Source organism: Acinonyx jubatus, chromosome D1 (genome assembly GCF_027475565.1).
Source record: "Acinonyx jubatus isolate Ajub_Pintada_27869175 chromosome D1, VMU_Ajub_asm_v1.0, whole genome shotgun sequence".
In the NCBI taxonomy this organism is placed as follows: Eukaryota; Metazoa; Chordata; class Mammalia; order Carnivora; family Felidae; genus Acinonyx; species Acinonyx jubatus.
This window is the reverse complement of record NC_069390.1, coordinates 10346366-10373387: the sequence shown is the minus strand read 5'-3', so window position 1 is coordinate 10373387 and position 27022 is coordinate 10346366. Positions and strand designations below refer to the sequence as shown.

Genomic DNA, 27022 nt, shown 5'->3' with positions numbered 1-27022 from the left:
TCCGAGAGGGAGCGACCCGAACGCCTCGAGTCCCTCTCGGTAGCGGCGGGTCAGCCCCTGTGGCTCCGTCCCCCAGGGAAGCGGCCTTCTCCCCGACCTGGTGCACGGGGGCGCTCGGGGCTTGGGGATCCGTAGGGCACTAGGACCCGGCGGGGCGGAGGGGCAGCCCATGTGCCGCGCTCGCTCCCTCCCACCCTGCTGCTCCAGCTCCCGCTCCATTGTCTGGGAGCTGCGGCCGCGGGCGGGCGGCCGGGCGGGCGGCGGCGGGGACCCAGCCGGCCGGGCCGGGGCGGCGCGGAGCGGGCGCGGGAGATGCCGGGCGGGCGGGGGCCACCTGAGCCGCCCGCCTAGTCCCCGCCCTCCACGGGACGGGATGTGCGCCGGGATGGCGGGGCGCGCGGCAGCTGCTCCCCGGGGGCCCGGCGGCCCCTGGCTCTGCCTCCTGGTGGCCCTGGCCCTGGACGTCGTGAGAGGTCAGCGGGAGGGGAGGGGCGGGGCGAGGGGCGGCCGGGGCCGGACTGGAGGGATGCGGCGAGCCCGGAGCTGCGGGTTCCCGTACTGAGCCCCGAACGGGGTCGCCCCACATTGTGCCCTGAGGGCTGGAGGTGTCACCCCCAGGATCTTGCCCCCCAGCCGCGCTCCTCTGTGGCTTCCCGCACTCGCGGAACCCGGCAACTCTTCCTGACCCGGGATCGGCCGGGCTCCGGGCGCTCACCGTCAGCCCTCCCACCCCCGCCGGGTCCCCGCACCTTCCGCGAGCTCCCCTGCCGCCCGGGCTTTTAACCCGGCTGCCCCTGACCCAGGCGCGCCGGCTCCCTAATCTGCGGTGCCCACGGCTGCACCCCAGTGGCTCCTACCCTCCTCCCCCCACCACCAACCCAGCCCCCACGGGAACGGGGAGCAGCCCCTATGCCTGGGACCTGCGAGGTGCGCAGCCGCCCTCCCCTTGCCCCAAACAGCAAGCTGACCTTGGAGTCTCCAGAGATTGCCCCATCCGTGCCTTCCTGAATCCTGCGGCGATCCCTATCACTGGAGGAAGGAGCAGCCACTCTCCTGTGCCCGGGGTGGGGGTGGGGGGTGGGGGGGGGGTCAGACTGCCCTTGGCAGGGCTGTGGCTGCTAGGTGGATGACACCACAGAAGAGTGGGGGTGGGGGAGGGATAGTGAGGCATCCTCTACCCCCCTCACCCTCCCCGTGAGAGCTGAGCTCTGGGTGCTGGAAGTCCGTGGGAGTCAGGCCACATAGCATCTTATAATTATCCTGGCAGTGAAATAGGAGGAGGACCGGAGGTCAGGGGCTGCCCCCCGGGAAGCCCTAGTCACTTACCTGTTACACTTGGGGGCAGGACCGCTGGAGCCTCTCAGACACACGCTCCTTGGTGGGGAGGGTCTTGAGAGAGGTTGAAACCATCTTTGAAGCCCAGGATGGGGCTCCAAGGAAGCTGGCTCCGAGGAAGCTGGGAAGCTGGCTCCGGGGCTGCTTTCAGCCACCTGCTCCCCTCCCCAGGGGACCCAGCAGGAGCCCTAATAACCCCTTCTAAGAGATGAGGAAGGCCTTGTCACATCCATTATTCAGTAGCAATAACCCCTCTCCCCCCAGTCAGCACTCCGCACTTTACAAAGCCCTCCCCTCTTCATGGTGTCACTAAATGCTCATTCTACAGGTGAGGAAATTCAGGCTCTGAGATGTTAAATGATGGACCCAAGCTTCACGGAGTCAGAATTAAGATGTACACGCAGTCCTCTAGGCTCCCAGAGCATCATCTCCAGGGAGAGCTGCCCAGCTTGGGGGATTCTGGAATGAGTAGAACAAGTCCCCCTGTGAATAGACAGGAAGACAACTAATTCAGATGAGGCGACTAGCCGGGGAAAGACCGAGGGTACTGGTGAGAGGTCCCGCAATCAAGAAGGGCTTCCTTAAAGGAGGAGGCAACATTCACCCCGGACTCTAAGGGAGGAGGGAGAGACCCACAGTCCAGGGAGCGCAGCCGGCAGTTGTCACCCTTGCAAGCAGCACAGGGAGCGGAGGTGAGGTATCCCTCTGGGTGTAATGCCTGAGCTCTGACTCCCGGCAACACCTGTCTCCAGCCGGGTGACCCCAGGCAAGTCCCTCGACCTCAGCCTCATCTTCCACACCCGTAATGTGGAAATAATAGTGACAGGGCTTGGGTCTCAGAGTTAGTACACAAACTGAAGAGTTAATATACGTAAAACATTTTAAATAGTAGTCTGCATGTAGTGTTCAAAAATATTTATTCTTATTGGGGCTAATAGTCGGTACAAACCCAATATGGTCTCCGGGGTCCTTTGCCCCTCTAGTCATTGAATATTTTGACTCTCTCCCCAGGCTCATGGGCCCCCCCCCCCCCCAATCCCACTTTTGCACTCCAGTACCCAGTACTGGGTACAGAGGCAACCCTTGCAGGGTTGCCATGGTGATGATGGAGGGGAAGGCTGGGTGGATGCCCAGACAAGTCTGGCCGAGGACTCAGGGACAGACAGCATCTCTGCTTCTACAAAGCCCACCTTGTCGCCACCTTTTACTGCACAGGCCCTGTCTAGGGAGAACTGTACCCTACAGATGCCTCGATATCAGAGGCAAGTAGGTAAGGGGGCGGGAATGAGGACGAAATGCTGAGAAGGTTCTGCTCAAGGGAGGAAGGTCTGAGTCTATGGAAGGTAGAAGGAGGAATGGTTTGGAAGCTGGCATCCTGTCTGGGATATACCTTCAAATCCTGGCCCTGTCACGTGCTACCTGTGTGAGGCTCTTTGAGCCCCAGTTTCCTCATCTGTGAAATGGGACAACTGTGCCCCAGAACGGAGCTCAGTTCAGCCCTGCCAGTTCTGGAGCTGTCACCATCCCTGTCCCTTCTTCCTCAGTGGACTGTGAACAGGACCCCTTGGATCCTGTCTACCTGCCTGCGGCCCTAGAGCTCCTTGATGCCCCTGAGCACTTCCGGGTGCAGCAGATGGGCCGCTATCCACCTGCCAACTCCTCTCTGGGCTCCAGATCTGACACCTTCCTGCTCCTGCAGCCATGGCCCAGGGCCCAGCCACTTCTCCGGGCCTCCTACCCGCCCTTTGCGACGCAGCAGGTAAGGAGACGGCACCAGGGACTCCCCGGCTAAAAGGATTCAGAGCTGAGGGCTGCTGTATGTGGCTCCAGAGTCCCCCCAGCCCCAGCTGTGCTCCCCATCATCCAGAGGCCTGCAAATGCCCTCTCCTGCCAAGCTGGGGCTGGAGGCCTGGCATCCCATCTTTCCAGATCTTGCTTCCCTCAACCCCCTGCTTTGTCGAACACCCTTATTCTCCCTCCAGGTGGTCCCTCCGCGGGTCACTGAGCCCCACCAACGGCCAGTGCCGTGGGATGTGCGGGCTGTGTCAGTGGAAGCGGCTGTGACCCCAGCAGAGCCCCACGCCCGCGTCCTCTTCCACCTCAAAGGGCAGGATTGGCCGCCGGGGCCTGGCAGCCTGCCCTGTGCCCGGCTCCACGCCATTCACCCTGCAGGCACTGCTCACCGAGCCTGCCACTTCCAGGTGAGTGGGCGGGCCCTGCCTAAGCTGGCCCGGCCTGCTGTGCCGACCAGAGGACGGCCCTGGGGTAGGGAAGAGAGGGCTTACCACCCCCAGCTGGTGTGGGAGTCACAGACCACCTGACTCCCTTCCTGCTCCACTAGCTTTCATGGGGACCCTTTGAGAGGGTGGTTTAGGGACCCTTAAGGAAGTCAGTCCATTGGTGGTGCCTTTGGGCAAGTAACTTAATTTTCTTGGGACTCAGCTTCCCCACCTATAAAATGGAGTAATAACGATGCCTACCTCGTGTGGAGCTGGAATAAAGAATGAATGAAATGAACGCAAGAATAGCTTTTAGCCAGCGCCTGGCACAGCGTGATCACCCAGCAAGCGTTCACACTGTTGTTAATATCACTTTTATAATGGCAACTTCCACTGTTTTGGGGGTCTAGCACAGGGATCCACTGGAAAGAGGTATGTTGAGGGCTTTGGGATTCTTAGAAGGCTGGGGTGTAGTCAGGATGGTCCCAGGGCGTAATTAGGTGGGAGGCATTGGGATTGGCTCACTTTGGAATGAGGCTGTTCCCAAAGGCAGAAGCGTGGCTCTTGGATGAGTTCCGAGACCTGGCCCCAGTCACGTGACTGGTTGGCTGTGTCACTGTGGCCGCTGCTGGTCCTGCAGCAGGAGGACCCCTCCAGCTCTGCATCTCCTATCGTGGATGCTGGGACTCGCCCCCCCCCCCCCCCCCCCCGCCATGCCAACCGTTGGCTGTTGTGTGTTTGCAGCCATCCCTAGGCGCCTGCGTGGTGGAGCTGGAGTTTCCCTCCCACTGGTTCTCCCAGGGCTCCAGCACGCGGGCCGAGCTGGCCTACACGCTGGAGCCCGCAGCTGAGGGCTCTGGGGGCTGTGGCCCCGGCGGGGAGGAGGACGCCAGGGAGCAGGCTCTTCCGGTGGGCAGCGTGGAGCTGCGCCCTGCGGACCCCCCGCGGTACCAGGAGGTGCCCCTGGATGAGGCGGTGACTCTGCGGGTGCCCGACGTGCCCGTGCGGCCCGGCCAGCTCTTCAGTGCCACCCTCCTGCTCCGGCACAACTTCACAGCCAGTGTCCTGACCCTGCGGTGAGAACGGGGCTCCTGGGGTGGGCTGGAGGCAGGGGCCTCTGCAGGAAGACAGGGCAGGTGCCTTCTCCTTCTGGGGTCCTTACTGGAACCCTTGATCTCTGCAAACACGAGCCCACCAAAACCCCTCCAGGCCAAGAGGCGTGATTGTCCTGGCAGCAGGCAGGACCCAGCAGCAGGCACAGCCCTGAACTTAGAGTCAGAATAGGAAGCTCCCCTTCCCCTGTCACCTCCTTGAGACTCCTTGTCCAGTGGGGCTGACGTTGCCTTCTTCACAGGGCAGCTGTGAGGGCTTTAGGGAGGGAAAACAGGAGACAACTTAGAAACTGGAAAGTGCGGTGCCTGGGGGTGGTTAATGCTCTAATGGGATGTTTGCCCCAGTCACATTCATCTGCATGTTCTCCTGCCTGCCCCTCACCTTTGGACAGAGCCTGCTCCTCCCCCACAGAAAGGCTCTCCTTTTTGTGTCCCCTTCTACAGGAAGTTCCCCAAAGTAGCCCCCCCACCCCAATTCCACTGATGAGGATTTGCAGAGTATGACGTGCCTCTCTCTCATATTTGGGTTTGTGTGTGTCCTGTCCCTGTGCGTCTCCCAAGTGCCTGTCCTGTCCCCGTCTGTCACACTGTCCTGTGCTCACTTACACACTCGTTAGATCTTTCGTAGACACTTAAAAAATATGCAAGCCCTGTGTCTCCACTCTGGAGCTACAGAGAGTAGCAAGGCCCGGTCCCCACCTGGCACTAAGGGGACCAACGGGTAGGGAAGGGAGCTGTACGGCATGCGCTGGGGGATATGCTCTGGTGGAGGCACAAGACGCGGTGGGGGCCTACATTAGGGGCGGAGCAAGGGAGAAATCCATCCTGCCCCGGAAGAGCTTCCTAAAGGAAACTATTCGAGTTGCTGGAGGCTTGAAGAACGAGCAGAGGCAGAAGGCTGAACGCACCGCCTGAGCAAAGACTCAGGCATAAATGGGCTGAAGAACTTTCGGTGCAGCTGGGGCAGGGTGACAGAGATGTTACAGGCCAAGACGAAAACAGAGCAGATCCTGGAGGGCCTCGATGCCGGGATTAGACTTGACGCTGGGGGCAGCGGGTCTTTGGGTGCTGGGGAGAGCTGTGTGGCATGACGCGCATCGAGATGGGGTCCTTGTGGATGGGAGGATGGTGAGCAGGAGGTTCCGACAGGAGTCAGGGAGGCCAGACAGGAGGCCGGTGCCTGGAGCCCCTTGAGTTGCTCCTCGTTCAGTCCATAGTCTGGCACCCGCCTCGACACACTGGGCCTGCGTCCTCTCCCCAGGATCAAGGTGAAGAAGGGGCTGCACGTGACGGCTGCCCGCCCCGCCCAGCCCAGCCTGTGGACTGCCAAGCTGGACCGCTTCAAGGCCTCCAAGCACCACACGACTCTCATCACCTGCCACCGTGCCAGGCCCACGGGGCCAGACTCCAGGTGGGCAACTCCCTCCCCGGAGGAGCAGGGGAAGGAGTGAGCGGGTTTCTGGGGCCCAAGGGAAGGGGGCTGCCACGCCACCTCCGTAGCCCCACGGGAGCAAGCACAGAACAGACTCCTTCAAGGAAGCAGCACAAAGCAGACAGTCATTCGTCGAGCTCCTACGTATCCGTGTCTAGCTGCTCCTACCTGCAGTGAGTGTCCATGAGTCTTAGTCACGTGATGCCAGCCTATCCCTGCCACTCAGTTCCAGCCCTCACAGCCCCTACCCTGCCTCCCGCAACCACCAAGTGGGGCCCTTTTTCTGGGCCATTGATAGTTCCAAAAAAGCTCAGCTGTGGTTAACATGATCTCTGATTTACTCTCTGAGCCTGGGCCGAGGCCGTCAGCATGGTAACGCCTGTTTGAGTCCTGGTTCTGACACTTTTGGGTGAATAATCACGAGCAAGCCAGTTCACTTCCCCCTTTACTGCCCCCCCCCCCCCAAGCCTCAGGCTCCTCACCTGCAAAATGGGGCTAATAATGCATCCCTCAGGGTTTGTGAACATGAAATAAGATCCTCTATGGCAAGCATCCAGCAAGTGGTTTTTTTGTTTGTTTTTTTAATGTTTTCTTTATTTTTGAGAGAGCACAAGCTGGGAGGGGCAGAGAGAGAGGGGAAGAGAGGATCTGAAGTGGGCACTGCGCGGACAGCAGAGAGCCCCACGCAGGGCTCAAGCTCACGAACCGTGAGATCATGACCTGAGCCGAAGTCAGGCGCTCAACCGACTGAGCCACCCAGGCGCCCCAGCAAGTGTTTGATCAAAGGAAGCTGTGAGGGTTATTATTCAGGGGGTCGAGTGCCGATCCTGGGGCTTCGAAGTGACTCTTCCTGCTTGGTAGAAATTGACACAGGTGCTGTTGCCACCTGAATGGCCATGGAAAGCAGAAGTCTGAGTGGAAAGGGCCCAGGAAGGCAGGAGAGCAAGCAAGCTTTCCAGGGGGGTGGTGAAGTGATTACACGGACCTTCCAGAAGCCAAGAGCATGTAAGAGCTTGGGCCCTGGAGCCAGGATGCTTGAGTTTAATCCCAGCCCTGCCGCCTTTCACTCTGTGACTTTGGGCAAGTTCTAGAACTTCTGTACTTAAGTTTTCGCATCTGTAAATCAGGGATTGTCTTAGGACCCACCTCATGAATATAGCAAGTGCTTACAATAGCGTGTGGCCACTAGCAAGCACTCAGTCTCTCTCTCTCTCTCTCTCTCTCTCTCTCTCTCTCTGTCTCTCTCTCTTCTGGCCAGCAGCCCCCTTGAACTATCCGAGTTCCTGTCGGTGGACTTTCTGGTGGAGAATGGCACTAGTGGGGGTGTGGCGGTCACTCGCCCTGTCACATGGCAGCTGGAGTACCCAGGCCAGGCCCCCGAAGCAGAGAAGGACAAAATGGTGTGGGAGATCCTGGTGTCGGAGCGGGACATAAGAGCCCTTGTCCCACTGGCCAAGGTAAGGAGTCCCCCACCTGTGCTTGGCCAGGCCCGCGGCCAAGTGAGGCAAAGAGGCTGGGGCTAAGCTCCTCCCGCACCCCCAGGCTGAGGAGCTGGTGAACACGGCTCCGTTGACCGGAGAGCCGCAGCGTGTGCCTGTGCGCCTCGTCACTGTGGACGGTGGGGGTGCCCTGGTGGAGGTGACGGAGCACATCGGCTGCGAGTCGGCCAACACACAGGTCCTGCAGGTGAGTGGCACACGCCGACCCCGTGTGAGTGTGCCCAGTGATGGACCTACGCCTTCCCCACTCAGGTCCCCGAGAGAAGTTTCTTACTGACACCAGAAACCTCAGCGGGGGAACCCCAGATTCAACTTCTTTTGTTCCCACCGCCTCTGTGCACAGTCAGGTGGGAGCTATGTAACCCCAGCAGCCCCAACTTAGGCACCTTCACGTTCATTACTGCACTGACAGATGAACTGAGCTGGGAGAGCTCAGAGCACTTTGGGGGCGCCTGGCCGGCTCAGTCAGTAGAACACGCGACTCTCGATCCCAGGTTTGTGAATTTTAGCCGCGTTCGACGTAAAGCCCACTTAAAAGAGTATATACCTTGAGATCGACAGATTTTAGTTTGAAAGCCATGTTTGTTATCAGTTAGCTGTGTGATCTGTTAGCTGTGTGATCGTGGACAAGTCTCTTAACCTCTCTGAGCCTCGGTTTTCTAAGCTTTAAAACGGGAATATGTTATTCCGTTGCAAGAATTAAAAGCATCAGTGATGGTTATTAGAGCCTGGTAACGATCCATGAGGTAAAAAGACAAAAAGGGGAGGGCGACTTTCCACACTTTGAAGTTCAAAGAGGAGAAGCCCAGAGCCCGTGTTTCCTAACTCCTTGCTGCCTGCCTGGAAGAGGCGTCTTGCTATTTATGACGCCGCTTTGCCCCTGTGCGCGGTTCCTTCCTGAGGGCTCTGGGGTGGGTAGGTCTGGCCTGGCTCTCTGCCTTCCTTCCTGTGGTGGGTTGCCAGGTGGCTCCAGCAGGAAAGCCAGAGGCCAGCACTAAGGAGGAGCCAAATCTGTGGGCTCCAATGCTCCTCGGCCAGGAGAAAGACTTTGTTATATGCGGATAGCCAGTTTCCCCAGCTGAACCCCCGGGGTGAACTTGGGGGATGGCTGGTTCCTCCAGAGCGGATCTTGACTGCATGGCGAAATCTTCGTAATCTTAAAAGATGCCAGTGACATGCATCACGAATTTCAGCCCTGCCCCTTCTCACGGCGAGGGGTCAGGGCAGCCCTCTCTGGTCCACACCTGTCTTCCACGGCTTAGCCCAGCTCCTGCCCTCCCGTAGGTGTCCGAGACCTGTGATGCTGTGTTTGTGGCTGGCAAAGAGAGCCAAGGCGCTCGCGGGGTGCGGGTGGACTTCTGGTGGCGCCGGCTGCGGGCCTCGCTGCGGCTGACAGTATGGGCCCCGCTGCTGCCCCTGCGCATCGAGCTGACCGACACCACCCTGGAGCAGGTCCGAGGCTGGAGGGTCCCCGGCCCAGCCGAAGGGTGAGTGGAGGCCTTGGCGAAGTCGCTCTGGGACCGAGAGAGGTTGCAGGGAATGTGGCCTTGGTCCCACGCACCGGGGCGGGGGGGGGGGGGGGGGGGTCTAAAAAACTACCCGGTTGCTTCCGGTTCCTCCTACCCACCCGCCTTTCACCACCCAGCCTCTGACCACTTCATTTGTAGTTGCAGACCTCCACCCTCCCTGCCTCCCTCTCCCCCTTCCACGCCTCACTTCTCTGAAGTATTTATCACTTTCTAATGACTGTAGAACCTTGTTCATCTGTTTGCAGTCTGTCCACCCCCTTCACGCTCCTCCCCGCGATTGTTAAGACTTGAAGGCAAAGGTTTTTGTCTAGCCCGTTCACTGTTGTGTCCTCAAAGCCTGAGATGGCCCCTAGCTCGGTGAATACTGAGAGTCCCGCCAGAGCCAAAGGTGAGGCTCCTCCTCGCCTCCCCAGGAGCCAAGAGTTCCAGTTAGGAGCAAGAGGGCAAGAGTGGCTTGATGGACAGGCACAGGCACCAGTTAGGAACGGGGTTGTGGCGCCTCGCCAGCGGGTAGAAGTGTGGCTGTGCTCGAAGAATGGTGCCACCAGTGTGTGTGTGTGTGTGTGTCGCTCTCTCGCTCTCGCTCTCGCGTGGGCGGGGCCTCAGAGGCTGGGGGCGGAGCCCGAGCTGACGCCCCGCCCCCGGGCCCCTCCCCTCCCCACAGGGTGCCGGAGCCCGATGCTCCAGCGGTTGCAGAGGAGGCGGAGCGGCGCGCCCGAGGCTGCCGCCTGCAGTACCAGCGCGCAGGGGTGCGCTTCCTTGTCCCCTTTGCGGCCCATCCGCTGGACGGCGGCCGCCGCCTCACCCACCTGCTCGGCCCCGATTGGCTGCTGGACGTGTCCCACCTCGTGGCGCCGCACGCGCGCGTGCAGGACCCGCGTGTAGCCTCACTGGAGGGCGGACGCGTCCTGGTAGGCCGGGAGCCTGGTGTCACCTCCATCGAGGTGAGCAGACCCCCTGGCGAGGGTGGAGGTGGCCCCGGGAGTGTTCATGGGCAGGTATGAGCCCAGTGGGATTGGGGGCTGGGGGAGAATAGGGTGGCCCTGTAATGGGGGATATCCTCCAAGAATGAAGGGCTGGGGGTGGGTATGTGGGGGCCAGGTCTTGGAGGAGGAAACTGTCCCTGGGCATGGGATTGGGGTCCAGGTATGTGTAGGGCATATGGGGTGCAAAGGGTGGGGAAAAGCAGCCCGTGCAGATGCTGGGCCCAGGGCGGACTCAGACCTGTCTGTGTACCTACCACCCCCCACAACTTGTAGCTCCCTCTCACCCTCAGGTGCGTTCCCCACTGTCTGACTCCATCCTGGGGGAGCAGGCATTGGCCGTGACGGATGACAAGGTCTCGGTGCTGGAGCTGCGGGTGCAGCCGGTGATGGGCATCTCACTGGCCCTGAGCCGAGGCACTGCCCACCCCGGGGAGGTCACAGCCACGTGCTGGGCACAGTCAGCCTTTCCCGCCCCAAAGCAGGTGACAGCTGGGGGTCAGGGGGATGAGGTCAACATCTCCAGATGGGGGCTAATGACAGGGGGGTGGGAGGTACCTGGACCTCTCACCTTAGCATTTTCAGAATGAGGTCTGACTGCCCTATAAGGTAGTGAGCTCTCTGCAGCTGGAGGTGACCAAGCAGTGGCTGGCTGGAGTGTGGCAGTGGGAGGTTGATTAGATGGCTCTGAGGACCCTCCCGATGACTCAGACCCCAGGGCTGAGTGGCAGACAGGTGATTGACGCACGTCCCCTCTCTCCCTGTGTTTTGTCCATTTGCCTGTGTCTGTTTTCTCTCTGATCTCTCCTCCGTGTGGCCTGTCTCTGTGGGAGTGGTCTCTGTGTGCATGCGTGCGTGCCCTCGCATGTCTCTGCCTGTGTCCGTGTGCCCCACAGGAGGTGGCCCTCTCCCTTTGGCTGTCCTTCTCTGACCGCACCCTGGCCCCCGCTGAGCTCTACGACCACCATGACCTGGGACTGTCTGTCTCAGCTGAGGAGCCCGGTGCCATCCTGCCAGCCGAGGAGCGGGGCGCCCTGCTCGGGGTGGTGGTGAGTGGGGCGGGTGCCGAGGGGCTGCCCCTGCACGTGGCTCTGCACCCGCCGGAGCCCTGCCGCCGGGGCCGCCATCGTGTGCCGCTGGCCTCTGGCACCGCCTGGCTGGGGCTGCCCCCTGCTCCCACCCTGGCCCCCGCCCTCCCATCCAGCCCTGCCCGGAGCTCTCCAGCCACAGAGGCCAGCACGGGCCGTAAACGATGGGAGGCGGGCGGTGTTGGGGACAGGGGGGGCGTGAGGGGCAAGTTTGAGCCGGCAGAGGAGGAGGCTGGAGGGGAGGAGGAGGAGGAGGAAGCGGAGGAGATGGTTCCCGCCCCTCAGCGGGTCACCGACCTAGAGCTGGGCATGTACGCTCTGCTGGGCATCTTCTGTCTGGCCATCCTCATCTTCCTGGTAAACGGTGTGGTCTTCGTGCTGCGCTACCAGCGCAAGGAGCCCCCCGACGGCGCCACCGACCCCGCCTCCCCCCAGCCCCACAACTGGGTCTGGCTGGGCACCGACCAGGAGGAACTGAGCCGCCAGCTGGACCGGCAGTCCCCCGGCCTGCCCAAGGGGGAGGGGGGCTGCCCCTGCGAGAGTGGGGGAGGAGGGGAGGCCCTGACCCTGGCCCAGGCCCCCGCCGGGGCCACCGCCGGCTCCTCGAGCACCCTGGCCCGGAAGGAAGCCGGGGGGCGGCGGAAGCGCGTGGAGTTTGTGACGTTTGCGCCAGCCCCCCCAGCCCAGCCGCCTGAGGAGCCTGTGGGGGCCCCTGCCGTGCAGTCCATCCTGGTGGCCGGCGAGGAGGACATCCGCTGGGTATGTGAGGACATGGGACTGAAGGACCCTGAGGAGCTGCGCAGCTACATGGAGAGGATCCGGGGCAGCTCCTGACCCCCCCCCCCCCCCCCCCCCGGCCTGCCCGGCCTGCCCGGCCCAGCACCATCGGCCGCCAGCCCCGGCAGCCTCCTGCCCACCCTCTGGTGCTCGCTGATCCAAGTCCCCCGCCTGGTCACTCGAATGGACTCCCACCCAGGCCCCCTCTGCCCTGCCCCCCCCATCATGGACCATGCTCGTGAGGAAGGGCTTATGCCCCTTATTTATGGGAACCATTTCATCCTAATGTCGGGTACAGAATAAACTCAAGGAACCCCCACCTGGGACTGCTGCTGTCTGTGTCCTGGGGAGAGAAGCGAGGGGTCGGGGGGGAGGGGGGCGGCGTGCTCAGCCCCTATCCCTGCTGGGACAGCTTTGAGAGACGGGGCCCTGAGCTGCCCTCTCGTAGCGACCAGCGATCCAGATAAACAGGAGGGCCGTGGCGGCCTGAATGCTGGCCAGGAGGAAAAAGTAGAGGTCCATTCGGCAATTGTTGATGTTCCCTGGGGAAAAGGAGGGGTTGGCATTTGGGTTGGGTCGGGCAGGGCTCCCCTGGGACTGGCCGCTGAGAAGGTGTGGGCAGTGGGCGGGCAGACAGCCCTCTAGCATCTGGCCTGTTTCCTGTGGCTTCTGTAACTCCCTGGTCGCTAGCTATTCTTTACGGGGCTTCAAACACCAACACAACAGGGAAAGGTGGCCCTTCAATCAGAATGACAGACTTCCAGATGCAGGAAGGAGCCTTGGAGGCCTGCTGAGTACACGGGTTCCTTTTTGACAGGGAAACTGAGGCCCAACGTGGGGAAGCCACACTGTGGGCGACTGGCCAAGTCTGGGCTAGAACCCGGTTCTCCCGAGTCCAGCCTGAGAATTTTCATTCTGCCCGGGGTCAAGGCACTTAGCAGCTGCCACGACCCTTCTGAGCCTCCCACCCCCAGGGAGGGCCCCACACTCACCGAAGTCCTTGGGGCAGTACAGCCAGCCCCCTGGCAGTGACAGGAGTGCCACGAGGCTGGAGCCCAAGAGTGAGCCCACTCCTGACAGGCAGAAGAAGATGCCCATGATGGCACCCTGCATGGAGCGAGGAGCCTCCGAGTAGGCAAACTCCAGGCCTGCAGAGGGAGGGGGGGGATCAGGCCGCTGGAGAGGCAGAGACGGGGTCCGAGGCCTCCGGCCCACACTCAATAAGCCCCCACCCTGGCCTCCCTGGCAGGACCGCCCACTACATGGCTAGGACGACACCCATGCACCACCGACCCCTTGCCTCCGCCCTGCCCGTCTGTTCCCCTCCACCTGAACGCCCCCACATTGCTCTGTCTCCCCTCCTCCTCTTCCCTCTGCCCTGGACCAAACTGCGGACGTGGTTATTTCCTGCCCAGCCTCTGCAAATGCCTCTTAAACTCCCCTGCCTCCTGCCTTCCTCCTCACACACTCAGATGGGTCTAAAACACGTCTAATGGGATCCTTTCCCTGCCAAAGTCTCCTACACTGGGGGGGTGTGTGTAAGACTATGGCCTCCAGGAGAAACTTCAACATCCAGGTTTGGCCCTGCACCTGCCAGCCTTCCGGACACTCCCCACAAAGCTCAGCTCTTTGCCAATGCCGTTCCCCTGCCTGTGACCTCCTTCCTGCCACCTGCTGAGTCCTGCCCCCACTGCCCACCTGCCTCCTCCCCACCTCGTCCCCGGGCTTTCCCAACACCCTAGAGTCCCTTCCACAGTCCTCCACTGGGTTTACTGTCTGGGTGATGCCTCCCAATTCTGAGTCCCCCCCGAGCCTAGCCCTGGCTGGCAGCTGAGTAAGCTGCTCCCTGGCTGAGTGAAGAGCCCACGCCCACCCTACGGCTCTGGCTCACAGCCCGGCCGGGGAGACAAACACGTGCTGCCTTTCTGACAACGCAGCACCCCATGTGCCGGGACAGACATTGGCAACAGGAGGAGAGAACGACTCCCTCTGCCCGGGGGCCTCAGAAAAGGCCATACGGAGAAACTGGCATTTAGGCTCAGAAGGGAAGGGGAAATGGTTGTTCACTGTGAACCTGAGGCAGAGGGAACAGCAAATGCGCAGACCCGGGTGATGAGGAACACGGACGGCACCAGGGACTGTGTGGGAAGTCCTTACGGGAGCGTCTAAATCCCCTCCAAATCTGCAGTGCCCATCACGGTGCCCGGCACAAACCAGATGCTGGGAAGTCCCCACTGGGTGAAGGCAGCCCCACTTAGGGAACCTGGCCTTCCTCCACCCGCACGAACCCGAGAAGCTGTGGCCGTGAGGCCGCTGACTTGGCTCGAGGCAGCACCAGGCAGAGCCCATCACTGGTGCGAGAGCAGGGGGAGGGGTCCAGCGTACCTGGGATACTGGCAAAAATCTCACTGATCCCAATGAGCAGGTACTGAGGGACCTGCCACCAGATGGACAGAGGTGCTGCGTAGTACACATTCTTCCCGATCTGCTGGGACACCGTCTCGTTCCGATGGATGTACTGTAAACGCTCCATCTCTAGGCCTCCTGGAGTGGGGGGAAGGGGGGTACTGGAGTCAGGCCCACTGTGGGCAGCTTAGCCCATGGCAGAGCTTGGCATGTAGTAGGTATTCACTAGGTAGCCGAAGACTGAGCAGCAGGTAAGGAAGAGAATACTGGCCTGGGGGCAGGGTGGAGGTCCCAGATGTGAGTTTCAACCCTTAGATTTTTGCCTTGGCTGCTAGGAAGCTCAGATGAGGTTTTGTAGTCATTCACAGGGACAACTTGCATTAATTGAGAGCCTGTTATGTGCTAGGCATAATCCGGTGAAGAAATAGGCAGAAGTCATGAATAGACACTTTTCTAAAGAAGACATCCAGATGGCCAACAGGCACATGAAACGATGCTCAACATCACTCCTCATCGGGGAAATACAAATCAAAACCACACTGAGATATCACCTCACCCTGATCGGAGTGGCTAAAATGAACAAATCAGGAGACTATAGATGCTGGCGAGGATGTGGAGAAACGGGAACCCTCTTGCCCTGTTGGTGGGAATGCAAACTGGTGCAGCCGCTCTGGAAAACAGTGTGGAGGTTCCTCAAAAAATTAAAAATAGATCCACCCTATGACCCAGCAATAGCACTGCTAGGAATTTACCCGAGGGATACAGGAGTGCTGATGCATAAGGGCACTTGTACCCCAACGTTTATAGCAACACTCTCAACAATAGCCAATTCATGGAAAGAGCCTAAATGTCCATCAACTGACAAATGGATAAAGAAGATGTGGCTTGGGGCGCCTGGGTGGCGCAGTCGGTTAAGCGTCCGACTTCAGCCAGGTCACCATCTCACGGTCCGTGAGTTTGAGCCCCGCGTCAGGCTCTGGGCTGATGGCTCAGAGCCTGGAGCCTGTTTCCGATTCTGTGTCTCCCTCTCTCTCTGCCCCTCCCCCGTTCATGCTCTGTCTCTCTCTGTCCCAAAAATAAATAAATGTTGAAAAAAAAAATTTTTTTAATTAAAAAAAAAAAAGAAGATGTGGCTTATATATACAATGGTATACTACTTGGCAATGAGAAAGAGTGAAATCTGGCCTTTTGTAGCAACACGGATGGAACTGGAGAGTATTATGCTAAGTGAAATAAGTCAGGCAGAGAAAGACAGATACCATATGTTTTCACTCATATGTGGATCCTGAGAAACTCAACAGAAGACCCAGGGGTGAGGAGAATGGGGGGAAAAAAAGTTACAGAGAGGGAAGGAGGCAAAGCATAAGAGAAGCTTAAGTACTGAGAATAAACTGAGGGTTGATGGGGGGTGGGAGGGAGGGGAGGGTGGGTGATGGGCATTGAGGAGGGCACCTGTTGGGATGAGCCCTGGGTGTTGTATGGAAACCAATTTGACAATAAATTTCATATTAAAAAAATAATATGCAGTCTTGCATATGAGATAAAATAAAATTAATTAAAAAAAAATAAAATTAAAAAAAAAATGAGGTTAAGCACCCAACCCACAGTTACACAGCTAATGAGTAGCTGGGGCTGGATTTGAGAGCCCCGGTGTGTCTGATTTCGCTGCTGGCCCTGTTTCCGTGGGACCACACGACTTGTGTCCACTTGCAGGATCAAGTGTTACAGAATGGTTTTCTAACCTGGCTTGCAAAGCTTCATTTTCTCTCCTTCCCCTTCTCTGCCTAGGAGGCAGCTGTGCTGTAGTGGAACGGACGCTGGATGTGGTGTTGGGTGACTCAGGTTCCAATCCTGGCCCTGCCACGCTGGCTAGCTGTGTGACCTTGGGCAAACCACGTAAGCTCTCTGAGACCCAGTGCTCACGTGCAAGGAGTGAGAACAAAATTCCCAGGGTTGCTTTGAGGATGAAACGGGACAGGGTGCATTAAAGCACGGAACTGAGAAGAAACGTGGCTTGGTTTTCATCCTTGTTAACACGATACTGTTTATCCAGCTTGAATTCTCCCCTGCCTCCTACCTGTGATCCAGGCACAGTACTGGGGGTTTTACAGGCTTTTTTGAATCCCCAGAACACTCCTGCTAGACTACATTCCGTGAGGGCGGAGCCCCGGTCCTGCACCAGGGCTGAATCCCCATTGTATCCCCATTGAAAAGATGGCACTCACAGACGCTAAGTAACTTCAGAATCATTCAGTTTCTAATTGAAGAGGACTCAGGTTTGTGCAGTAGCACAAAAGGCTTCTTGACCATTTTATAAATGGCTGCAAATCCTTTAGAACCGGAGGAAAGAAGAGAATAAATGATAAATTCTTTCTTTTTTTTTTTAAGTGGCTGAGTGTCTGCAACATTCATCGAGCCCATTGACTGGGTGTCCATGGGCACCAAATGAAAAAGAAAGAAAGAACCCTGGCTTTAGGGAGCTTACATCCCACTGAACACCTTATTCCCTCTCTTGGCCTGAGTTTCTTCACTCATCAGGACGAGGGGAGGCTGGACTGGAGGAGGAGGGTCCCCTTCAGCTCACACCCTCTGGGAAGCCAAGATGGCATCCGTGGCAGGAAGGTGTTCTTGGCCCCGGGCCCACGGCTCCAGCATTAGCCCGAAATGGAGCCAGCCTCCCCCAACCCCAGACAAAGGCCAGCTTCCCTCCCGGAGTCCCTCCACTCACCTGCCACAACCACGGAGGCAAAACCAAAGAACATCCCCAGTGCCATCTTCTGCAAGGCCGAGGGCAACAGCTTGCAACGCAGCAGTAAAGGGTCGAGCAAATGATCCTTCACGGGCACCAGGATCAGCACCACCACGACGTTGGCCAGGAGGAGCCAGGCTTCCGGGATCTGGGCAAGAGGGAGCCAAGCAAGGCAGGCTAGCGGAGCAGAAAGGGCTCTGGGCTGGAGTTGGGAGAACTGGCCTCCAGACTGTCCCTGGGTGGGCCAGGGTCGGCCCTCTCCCCTCTCTGAAATGCACATTCCTCAGCCGTGGAAGTCGCTGATGGGGTTAGACCAGGGAGGGCAGATGGGTTCCTCTAAGTCTACCAATGGGGAGCGGCTGCCGGGTACATTCTTGGGCCCAGCATGAAAACATGTCAAGGTTCATCAGTGATGTCTTCCCTGGGCCGGGAACAAAGGTATAGCGGCCCATGTCATTTAGCTGCCAGCTCCTAGGACATTTGATGAGTCTTTGAGATGCCAAGGAACTGGTTTGGAAAGTCCCGGTAGAAGGCAGACATCTGGGCATCCGGGGGTCCCGGAGAGTGAGGGGACTCAGGATAGAACTGAGGGTCCCTGGCGCGTCTATCTGAGGGCCTGGCGGAGACGGGTGGGAGCAAAGCCGGCCTGAATTCTTCCGAGCAGTTGAGCATCTTGGCAGGATGCCTGGGCTGGGGCACAGTTTTACCCATCCCCCAGGCGCTTTTCCCGTTCCCTGAGGACCCCTGCCCCCTGGGTGTGGAAGCTTCGTTACCTTCTCTTCTTGGAGGAGGAGGAGGCACCCAGCGGGGCCTGAAGTGGGGGGCTGGACGCCCACGTGGTCTCTTACCTTGTAGCTGCTGCCCTCGGCTCTCAGAGCCACGGAACTGTTGGACGGGTACTCAGGGAAAATGTTCGGGATGTGGAGGTGAAGACCTTGCAGGACATACGTGGACTGCATCTGCCAAGAGAGGTGGAGGCCTCACCTTCAGGCCGGGAGACTCCCAGCTCCCAGACGGCCATTCTGCAGCCGAGCTCCCTGCGGTCCCCTCCCCCGGGGGGAGGGGAGCGGGGAGCTGACCTCCCTCCCCTCCTTCCTCCTCGGGGAGCCAGGCCCCGTAGGGGAGCTTCCTGCCTTCCTGAGCTCTGCTCCCAGGCCTGTGCGTTGCGTGTGCAGCCTTGTCCCAGGGCCTGGGCACAGCTGGTCCGACTCACATTTGTATCTCCAGGGCCTGGCACAGAGCAGGCGTGGATAAGTGGTTGTTGACATAGGGAAGATAATGACATGGCTGTCCCCACGGGGAGCTCGCATTTGACACCGAGGCCAGGCTGAGTCCCACAGGCTGACACAGCACAGACGCCACATAGGCACGAACCCACCAGAATGGCACTGGACACAGGTGCAGGAGCAGGCTCCCGGGGGGCCCCACTGCCCACCAATACCCACAGGTATCACCCCTTTGGTTGCCGTATAACACAGGGGAGTCCGGGACAATCCCACAGGAGGGGCTGGGGAGGGCACTTGGGTCGCTCAGGACCGCGGCTATTTACCTGGTGGTATGTGGGATGTCAATATTCTGACAACCAGTATGACTGACAGTCAGCCACGGGCACCTGCACCCATGTCCTGTCCCATCATGGACACCTTGTCTGTGCCACCCCCAAGTAGCAGGCTGGCCCTGCACAGCCCCCATTTTCTGTAACTCAAAACAAGCTTCCTACGAAGGGGATATGGAAGGCGATGACCTTGTGGTCTGGAGGGTAGAGGCTGGGGTAGGCTGCTGTCCACCCTGTGCGCACGCACACACACGCACACACACACACACACACACACACACACACACACACTGCTAACCTTCCCCTCAGGAAATGGTGGGGAGTAGCAGCTCTCTAACCTGGCTGAGTACCAGCATCAGTTTCTTATTCTAGAAACTTCCCCCAGCGATTCTCTTTCAGGGGTCTGGGGTAGGACATGGAATCCGTTTTTTTAAAGCTCGGCAGGTGGTCGTGAGACCACTGGGGTGGGGGATCACTGCTGCCATGTATTCAACCTTCGCCCCTAGCTGGCCGGGAGGCATTGAGCAACGGGCACACCTTCTCTGGGCCTCAGATGCCACGGCCGAGAATCTGAATGCCGTAGAGCTGTTACAGCCTCGAAGCCACCTGTTTCATACATGAGGCCCAGACAGATGGGGTGACATTCACGTCATGGGGCCTCAGACCTGTCTCCAGAGTTCCCCATGCTATTAATTATGAGGATGGTGGGCCCGGGTCAGGGGGGGGGGGCACCTGGGTGGTTCAGTCGGTTGAGCATCTGACTTCGGCCCAGGTCATGATCTCGTGGTTTGTGAGTTTGAGCCCCACATCAGGTTCTCTGCTGTCAGGACAGAGCCCACTTTGGATCCTCTGTCCCCACCTCTCTCTCTCTCTCTCTCTCTCTCTCTCTCTCTCAAAAATAAACACTTAAAAATTATCAGGATGGCTTTGTGCCAGGCCCCACATAGCCCCAGTTCACTCTGTGAACCCCTGACCCCCTTTTCACATGCTCAGTGAGAGCCGAGCCCAGTCGGGGGACTGGGGAGCCAGTGTCGCCAGGACGAAAGGTCAGGACACTCACCTGGAAGTACACCATCCAGTAGGGCACCAGGGTCACCATGACGGGCAAGATCTTCACCAGAACCTGGAAGTTGGCCATGTCCTCTTGCGGGGTGGGGCCAGGCTGGGGAGACCTCTGCGCAGGCAGCGTCTGGGTGCCTTGAGGGTCTCTGTGGGGCCACGGCAGCAAATAAAATAGCAGCCGTCATCACCACCACCACGGCCATCACTAGCCCCTAATTTAATCTTGCTCCCCTCTCACCAGTGACCATAGCCATCACCTCCAAAATGACCCATCTCCTCCCTCCTCCAGGAGCACCACCTTCTCCATCCTCACCATCCTCACCACTGCCAACATCCTCACCATTCTCGTCGTTAGGGAGGCGATCGCCCCCCCACAGCCAGCCTCCCGCAGTGTTCACTACACTCCCAGTCACCGTCCTCCCTATTACCTCCTCTCTCGCGCAGGTGGCTGATCAAGACCCATCCCACCCGAGCCATGGCCCCGTGGTCCCGGAGAAAGTAGACCAGTGACTGTGGCGAGCGGAGTCTTGGGGGATTTTGGGCTGGCAGCATCAGTTTTCAGTGGGAAGCAGGGAAGTCCCTGTCCAAGCCTGACTCAGAGAGGCTGGCCCAGGTTTGATACACCCCCTGAAACCCCCTGCTTGCTGTCTCCAAGTCCAGACTCCTCCACAGACAACATTACAGCCCTCTCCCTACTGGATGAGGAGGGAGGGAGCAGAGAGGTAGGGGGGCAAGGGAAGTGATCGGGGAAACAGGATAGATCAACCACTGCTATGACCTTTACCCTTTGCCGCATCCTTTGAAAATTAAAACTTTTCCTTAATGCTTATTTATTTTGGGGGGGGAGGGGCAAAGAGAGAGGGAGACAGAGAACCCAAAGCCAGGTCAGGCTCTGAGCTGTCAGCACAGAGCCTGACACGGGACTCGAACCCACGAACCGCAAGATCTGAGCCTTTGAGATGCCAAAAGGGATAACACCAGTGTGGTCATTTCCAAAGAAGGGCCACCATCACCTTCTCCCCTCCCAGTATGTGATGACACTCTTCCACTAATGGGTGATTAGTTCCCCTGCCCTTGAATCTGGGCCAGCCGTGTGGCTGTGCTGACCAAAGGAATGAGCAGAAGTGATGCTCTGGGATTTCAAGCCTCCTGAAGGACCAACAGCTTCTGCTTCCTTCCCTTTGGAACATTCTCTCTTGGAAAGCTCCCTCCTCTGGCAACCCAGACACCTTGTTGTGGCAAGCTCCAGCCACAGGCATGAGGCCACATGTCTGTGCTGACACCTCAGAGCCTGGAGCCTGCTTCGGATTCTGTGCCTCCCTCTCTCTCTGCCCCACCCTTCCTTTCTAAAATAAATAAAATAAACGTTAATTTTTTTTTTTTAATTTTAAAACAAAACCCCGCAGCAATGCACCAGCTTGGAAAAACATGTTCCGCACCTTTCCCGCCTCGATCCTACCCACAGGATCTGTAACTGGCTCCAAGGCCTCCAAGTTGGCTTGGCGTAAGCAGCCAATTAACTTAGGAAGGAGAAGAGCAAAAGGAAGGCATTGTGCATTTGCAAGATCAAGAACCATCCTCCCTGGGATGCCAGCTAGTGGAGTAGGAGCAAGTCTGGCTGATTTCTTAGACGTTCTTATACCTAATGTCAGGGTGGTGTTGTATCCCAACAGCCTTTGCCGGTACCATCCCCGTCTTCACCGCCTCCACTGCCACGGTCGGTCGCCATTGATTCGCTAACAAACACCGCCATCTCAACCTTCACAGGCACCGTCCCCGTCAGGACCATTAACGTCCTCTCACTTTCTACAGTTCACCCACGGCAGTATCACCATCCACCACCTTGACCTCCGTCACAGCAGGCAGCTCTGGTCCCCGGAGAGCAGGTTGTCATAAAGGGCTACCGCGGGAGGTGGAGCGGAATGTTCTTCCAACTGGACTGCGCCTCCCCAGGAGGAGCACCGCCCTTCCCCAGGCTCCGTGGCCCCCTTCGCCACGAGCCCTCTCCTCACCTGGTGGAGTGTCGGTGCCACAGCCGGGGACAGCAGTTTTGGAGAGCAAGTTTAAGCATGGAGGACACTTGGCTGCCTGCGGGGGGCTTGGTGACGAAGATGGGGGTGGCAAAGAGGAAGATGAAGAAGGCCAGGCCCACGCAGCCCACGGTGATGCCGTAGCCCAGCAGGAAGTTGACGTTCTGTTGGATAAAGGCCACCACCAGCAGCGACAGCACGGCACCCACGTTGATACTCCAATAAAGCCAGTTGAAGAAGCGGCGACTGGCATGGCGGCCAAGATCCATCACCTGCTGGGCGGGCGTGAGGGTAAGGGCCCACGAGGTCCAGGGGCACCCCGCCACGATGTGCCTGCGCCCCCTTTCCCACAGAGGCACTTCCTGGGTCAGTGGGTGAACATTCCAGCACTTTCCTACCGCCGGATCACTAAATAGACACTCAATAAATATTTATGCATTGAATGAATAAACCTTTCCCTTGGGAGTCACTTGTTAATGACCAGGACATTTGGCACAGCTGTTTTTTCATGCTCACGGCGCCTTTTTATGTTCACCAAGTAGTGCACACAACAGATGTCTGATGCCACTTTGCTCGTTTCCGGTTGATTTCTCCCTTTGTCTTTGGCTGAACAACCTTTATACGCATCACCTTTGTAATCGGAAGAAGGCCAATAAAGATCAGGTCTGTTCCGCATTATTAAATATGATGTACACGTCTTACTGAAAGAACAGTTAAAAGTCTAATTGAGAATCTCCTCTGCAACTTGGAGATGCAGAGTTTTCTATTCTGGCCCATCCCTTCCCCTCGACTTGCTCCCTCTGATATACGGGCAGTCAAACAAGGTTGGCATATCAGTGAAAACAGAGGTGGGCTTGGACACAGCCCCAAGAGAGGGTTCTGGCCTGGTGAGAAAAAAAAAACAAACAAACAAACAAAAAAAACAGGCCCCCCAGCAAGGGCAGAAGGACTGAAAATCTTTACCCAGGATTTGGATCAATCTGCAACAGTCAGTCCCCAGGCCCCCTTCCGGTCTGCTGGTTCGGGTCAGCTGCACTGACTGATCCCACCTCTCCCAGACCCCGGTCCCAGTTCTGACTCTGTAGATCTGGGGCAGGGACCAGGCGTCTGCATTTCTAAAAGGCAGTGAGGACTAGAGGTCAGTTCTCTAGGTGATTCTGTGCACATTACACCCGTCACTCTTTCAACAAACCACCACATCTCAAAACCCAAAAAAAAGCTCTCCTTTTTGTCAAGCTTTACTTTCTGTAACTGCGTGGGGGGGAAAAGTAGGTATTTTGTTCCTTTGCCAAATATAAAATTAGAGTCCATACAGATGCATCCCCTCAGAGGTTCTGAGGGGTCCTCTCGGCAACGGAGAAGGAGGGGCCTGTCCACTCAACGAGAATTTTTGCTGTCGACTTTCAAGCAGAAAATTAAATAAGTCCTATTACGTGCAGCCACTTCCATTGAGTCATTGGAAGTAAATGAATACGACAATTGCAACTCTAAGGGGAAGACCAGCAGCCCATTCAGCATATAAATGAGCTCTCCCAAAATGAGCACTTTGTCAAGAATGATGGATGGCCTTTTCTGAAATCAGCAAGGGTGTTCAAACCGCAGCTCCTGGGTATGGCTGTCTGCCAGACGGTGCCAACTTCTCCCACCCACACATCCTTCATCTGACCGCCCCCCTAAATTCTGCAGCAGCCCCTTACTGCTCTGATGTACCTACTCCTGTTACCCCCATCCACTCTCCACCGCAGCCAGAGACATTTTTAAAGAACTCAAATCCAGTGAGGTCCACCCCTGCCTGAAACCATTTCAGTGTTTCCAGCCTGTCCTACGTCAGGTTCGGACCCCAGGGGGCAGCCTTCCAGTCTGGCTTTGCCCCACCCAAAGGCCAAGCTCAGAAAACAGGAGAATGTGAGAGAGCAGTTATCACTGTTGATGTCACTGGAGTTCTGCCACCAGGTGGAGGGAGAGACAGGGGGCACTGGATGGCTGAGGCTCTCTGGAGGTCAGTGAGGTCAAGGGCACAGATTAAGGGCCCCTGGCGGTATACCGGATGTCACTGAAAGAGTACAACGAAGGGAAGAAGAGGGATTCCTATTGGTCGATGTTGGGAATCTCCTAGTCTGAAGGCAGGTCGACAGCATCCAAGGACTGGACAGGCTGCCCAGGGGGCGCTGAGTTCCCCGTCACCAAAGAATCCAAACAGGCCGGATGAGGAAGTCCTTGGCAAGGACACTGGAATTGTGGATGCCAGCTGGATGCAATGATTCTTTTTAAAATGTCACCCTTTATGGTGGTGAATACATACAACGAAAGAACATTTGAAAAACAGACACAATGAGGGAAAAGTACAATTAGCCCAGTGGCCTGATCACTGCTACAGTTTTTTTTCCTGTTTCCCGTTTTAGCTGATTCCTGGTCTTTTTTCCTATGGAAGGGCTGGAAGGCTGCCCTCCGGGCTATAATCACATTCTGCATGCAGTTCTGCCTCGATTTGGCTCACTAACACCATAGCTGGTTGTTTTAATCATATTACATATTACTTAAAATTATTGTCTAACATCCTACTGAGGAAAGCTATGAAAACATAGCCACGTAGTTAGGCATTTACTCATTTGTTTAGTAAATATTTACTGAATTTCTCCTATGTGCCATGCTCTGTCCAAAAGCATACAGAGAAACACTCATCAGTTAAAATATTTGCCCCAATGCTCCTGGGTAGTGAGTAGCAGAGCTGGGATCTGGACAAACTGGCTTGAACCAACCTTTGCACTGCTGGTCAGATAGAGACTTTCTCCTTCCCTACCCCCCCCCCCCCCATAACACATAAAGATGGGGCTCATGTGGGCGCCTGGATGGCTCAGTCTGTTAAGCCTCCCACTCTTGGTTTCTGTTCTGGTCATGATCTCACAGCTTCGTAGGTTCGAGCCCCATATCGGAGGCTGCGCTGACAGCACAGAGCCTGCTTGGGATTCTCTCTCTCCCTCTCTCTCTGCCCTTCCCCCTGCCCCTCAAAATAAATAAATAAACTTTAAAAAAATATGGGGCTCATGGTGGGGCCTGAAGTCCAGCTTCCCACTCTTTGATCTGCTCTCTGTGTGAGAGACAGGTGGATCAATATCCCCAAACCTCAGTGTCCTCACCTGTAAAATGGACACAATAATACCACCTACCTCCGGGATAGTTAAGAGAATTAAAGGAGTTACAACAGTGAAGGTGGCTCGTCGAGAAAAGCAACTACCCGCTACGGCCATCGTGGCCATCGTGACTGTTAGAGTTGGCTCCCCCCGCCCCTCTTCTTTCGAATAAGGAAACCGGGCGCAGAGTGGGGAAGTGGTTTGCCCGAGGTCTCCCCTGGTTCCCGGTCTCAGCCCCCACGAACCCCGCGGGCCCCGCGCGTCGCCTGGGCCTCCGCCCGCCGCCACTCACCTGGTCGGCCCCGAAGGAGGTGAGGTTGCTCCGGATGGAGCTGGCGGCCAGGGCGAGCAGCAGCAGCCCCGAGTAGAGCGTGGGCGCGCAGTACGGGGTGGGCGAGGCGCGCGGGCAGTCCGGCGGCGGGCAGGCGGGCCCCAGCGACGACTCGGGCACCTCCCCGCAGAAGGAGCGGCGGCCGTCGAGGAAGGCGGTGGCGGGCAGCAGGCTGGAGGCGGACAGGTAGAGCAGCAGGCTGAGCGCGATGGCGCGGTGGCGGCCCAGGTAGGCGTCGGCCAGCCAGCCGCCCACGGGCGCCAGCAGGTAGGACGCGCCCAGGAAGACGAGCGCCGCGCGGGACGCCTGCTGCCCGTCCCAGTGGAAGCGGGCGCTGTTGAGGTAGAGCACGAGGTTGGCCGAGACGCCGAAGAAGGCGGCGCGCTCCAGCGCCTCCACCAGCAGCACCACGGCCGCCGCCGTCCGCCGCCACCGTCGGGGCCCCCGCGGCCTGCGCGCCAGCAGCGGCCGGCGCTCCTCCCGGGCGCGCGGCGCGGGCATCCTCCACCTGCGGCCCCCGAACGGGCGGCCCTCCCTTCTCACCCGCTGTGGCTCACCCCCTCTCCCCCTCTGTCTGCCTGGTTTTCCCCTTGCGGCCTCTGCGGCTACCCGGTCTCTACCTCCCCGTCCCTGACCTTCAACTCTCCCCCTGTCCCCTCCACCCACCCCTGACTCTCCCTCCTTCCTCCAGCGGCTCTTTTTCCCCCTCCTCTCGACCCCTCAGGCCCCCCTGCCGACCCCTTTTCGCCCCACTTCTCCGCCCCTCCCCCTCCTTTCCTGTGGGTCTCTCAGTCGTCGCCCCGTCTGAATTGTCTCCCTTCCCCTGTGACACCTGGCGTGTCCTCTGGGGGAGGGGGCCCTCTCACAGGGCTCGCTCTGCCCCCACCGGCCTTGCTGTCTCCTCCACCTCCTCCTTGCCCCCTCCCCCCCTCTTGCCTCCCCTCCTCCTTGGCCCCCTCTGGCTCTGGCTCCCTGCTCCGCCGCCAGCCGCCTCCGACCAGCTTTGTGCTTCTTGAGAAATTCTGGGCTCTCCTCGCTTCCCCTTTCTTTGGCCAGGCTGGGTCACATGGTGCTGTGGGGTGCTTGGGCGAAATGAAAGCCTGGGTCACAGGGTCTCTGCCGGCCTGGCTTTCTAAAAACCTCCCTCCTTCCCCAGACTACTCTTCCCACCCGCACCTCGGGAGCCCGGAGGATTCTTTTCCATCTTTCACTTTCGCTTCTTCCCTGGAACCCACTTTGGCTGCATCCTCTTTCAAACACTATCCAAAGCTACAGTGAGGGGACTACCAAGGCCATTTGCCTCATGTGGTCCCCACCCCCGCCCCCGCCCACTTTACAGATGCAGAGGCGAGGCCCAGAGGGAGGACCTGTAGGCAGGGAAGGTGGGGATTACCGGCTTGTGCTGACTGAATCAAGGGTGAACCACTGTAGGGGCTCGTGAGTGACAGGGGAAGCTCTCCGAATGCAATTCAGATTGTGTAACTGTCATCGGGAGGAAGGAAGCGGGGACACCTTCAGGAAGCATGTGGTGCCACACAGGGCCCACGAGTGAGTCGAGATTTAGAGTGGTCTGGACCTCAGACCAAATCCAAACCGGGCCTCAGCACGGCCTGCTCAGAGCCCTGCGATGCACTGGGATTAAGAGCTGGCCCTCAGGTGCAGCCTAGAAGCCCAGAGAGTTCTCACTCCCGCCCTCCTCCAATCTCACAACAGCCCCGGGGACCTTCTTTCCATTCCCCCCAACTGCTGAGCTCTGCTTTCTGCCAGAACTGCTCTCCCTCCAG

The 27022-nt window shown here is 58.3% G+C and overlaps 2 protein-coding genes across 4 annotated transcripts; one reads left to right on the top strand and one right to left on the bottom strand.

Annotated features, from left to right (window-relative positions):
- Positions 1–246: 246 nt before the first annotated feature.
- Positions 247–12293, top strand: TMEM132A (transmembrane protein 132A). 2 transcript variants are annotated; one of them, XM_027045790.2, is made up of 11 exons: positions 247–473; positions 2880–3094; positions 3318–3536; positions 4299–4630; positions 5928–6077; positions 7360–7555; positions 7641–7784; positions 8882–9084; positions 9791–10070; positions 10403–10594; positions 11006–12293. In XM_027045790.2, the coding sequence occupies exons 1-11, from the start codon at positions 374–376 to the stop codon at positions 12029–12031; spliced, it is 3057 nt and encodes a 1018-aa protein (XP_026901591.2). In that variant the 5' UTR covers positions 247–373; the 3' UTR covers positions 12032–12293. The 2 variants fall into 2 exon arrangements, with proteins under 2 accessions (XP_026901591.2, XP_026901590.2); XM_027045789.2 differs by having other exon boundaries at positions 7357–7555.
- SLC15A3 (solute carrier family 15 member 3) lies at positions 12211–25885 on the bottom strand. Of its 2 annotated transcripts, none has more exons than XM_027045791.2 (8): positions 25200–25885; positions 21759–22051; positions 19745–19892; positions 17978–18088; positions 17109–17277; positions 14360–14518; positions 12967–13122; positions 12211–12516 (listed from the first exon to the last, which is right to left on the bottom strand). In XM_027045791.2, the coding sequence occupies exons 1-8, from the start codon at positions 25737–25739 to the stop codon at positions 12362–12364; spliced, it is 1731 nt and encodes a 576-aa protein (XP_026901592.1). In that variant the 5' UTR covers positions 25740–25885; the 3' UTR covers positions 12211–12361. The 2 variants fall into 2 exon arrangements, with proteins under 2 accessions (XP_026901592.1, XP_014930952.2); XM_015075466.3 differs by having other exon boundaries at positions 21759–22048; positions 25200–25884.
- Positions 25886–27022: the final 1137 nt, after the last annotated feature.

Excerpts from the sequence above, each read along its gene's own strand:
- TMEM132A (XM_027045789.2), top strand. The coding sequence starts at position 374 with ATGTGCGCCGGGATGGCGGGGCGCGCGGCAGCTGCTCCCCGGGGGCCC. Across the intron at positions 474-2,879 it reads GGCCCTGGACGTCGTGAGAG|TGGACTGTGAACAGGACCCC; the intron begins GTCAGCGGGAGG and ends CTTCTTCCTCAG. Across the intron at positions 10,071-10,402 it reads CTGGTGTCACCTCCATCGAG|GTGCGTTCCCCACTGTCTGA; the intron begins GTGAGCAGACCC and ends TCTCACCCTCAG.
- SLC15A3 (XM_027045791.2), bottom strand. The coding sequence starts at position 25,739 with ATGCCCGCGCCGCGCGCCCGGGAGGAGCGCCGGCCGCTGCTGGCGCGC. Across the intron at positions 17,278-17,977 it reads CCGAGGGCAGCAGCTACAAG|ATCCCGGAAGCCTGGCTCCT; the intron begins GTAAGAGACCAC and ends CCTCTTGCCCAG. Across the intron at positions 13,123-14,359 it reads GATTTTTGCCAGTATCCCAG|GCCTGGAGTTTGCCTACTCG; the intron begins GTACGCTGGACC and ends CTCCCTCTGCAG.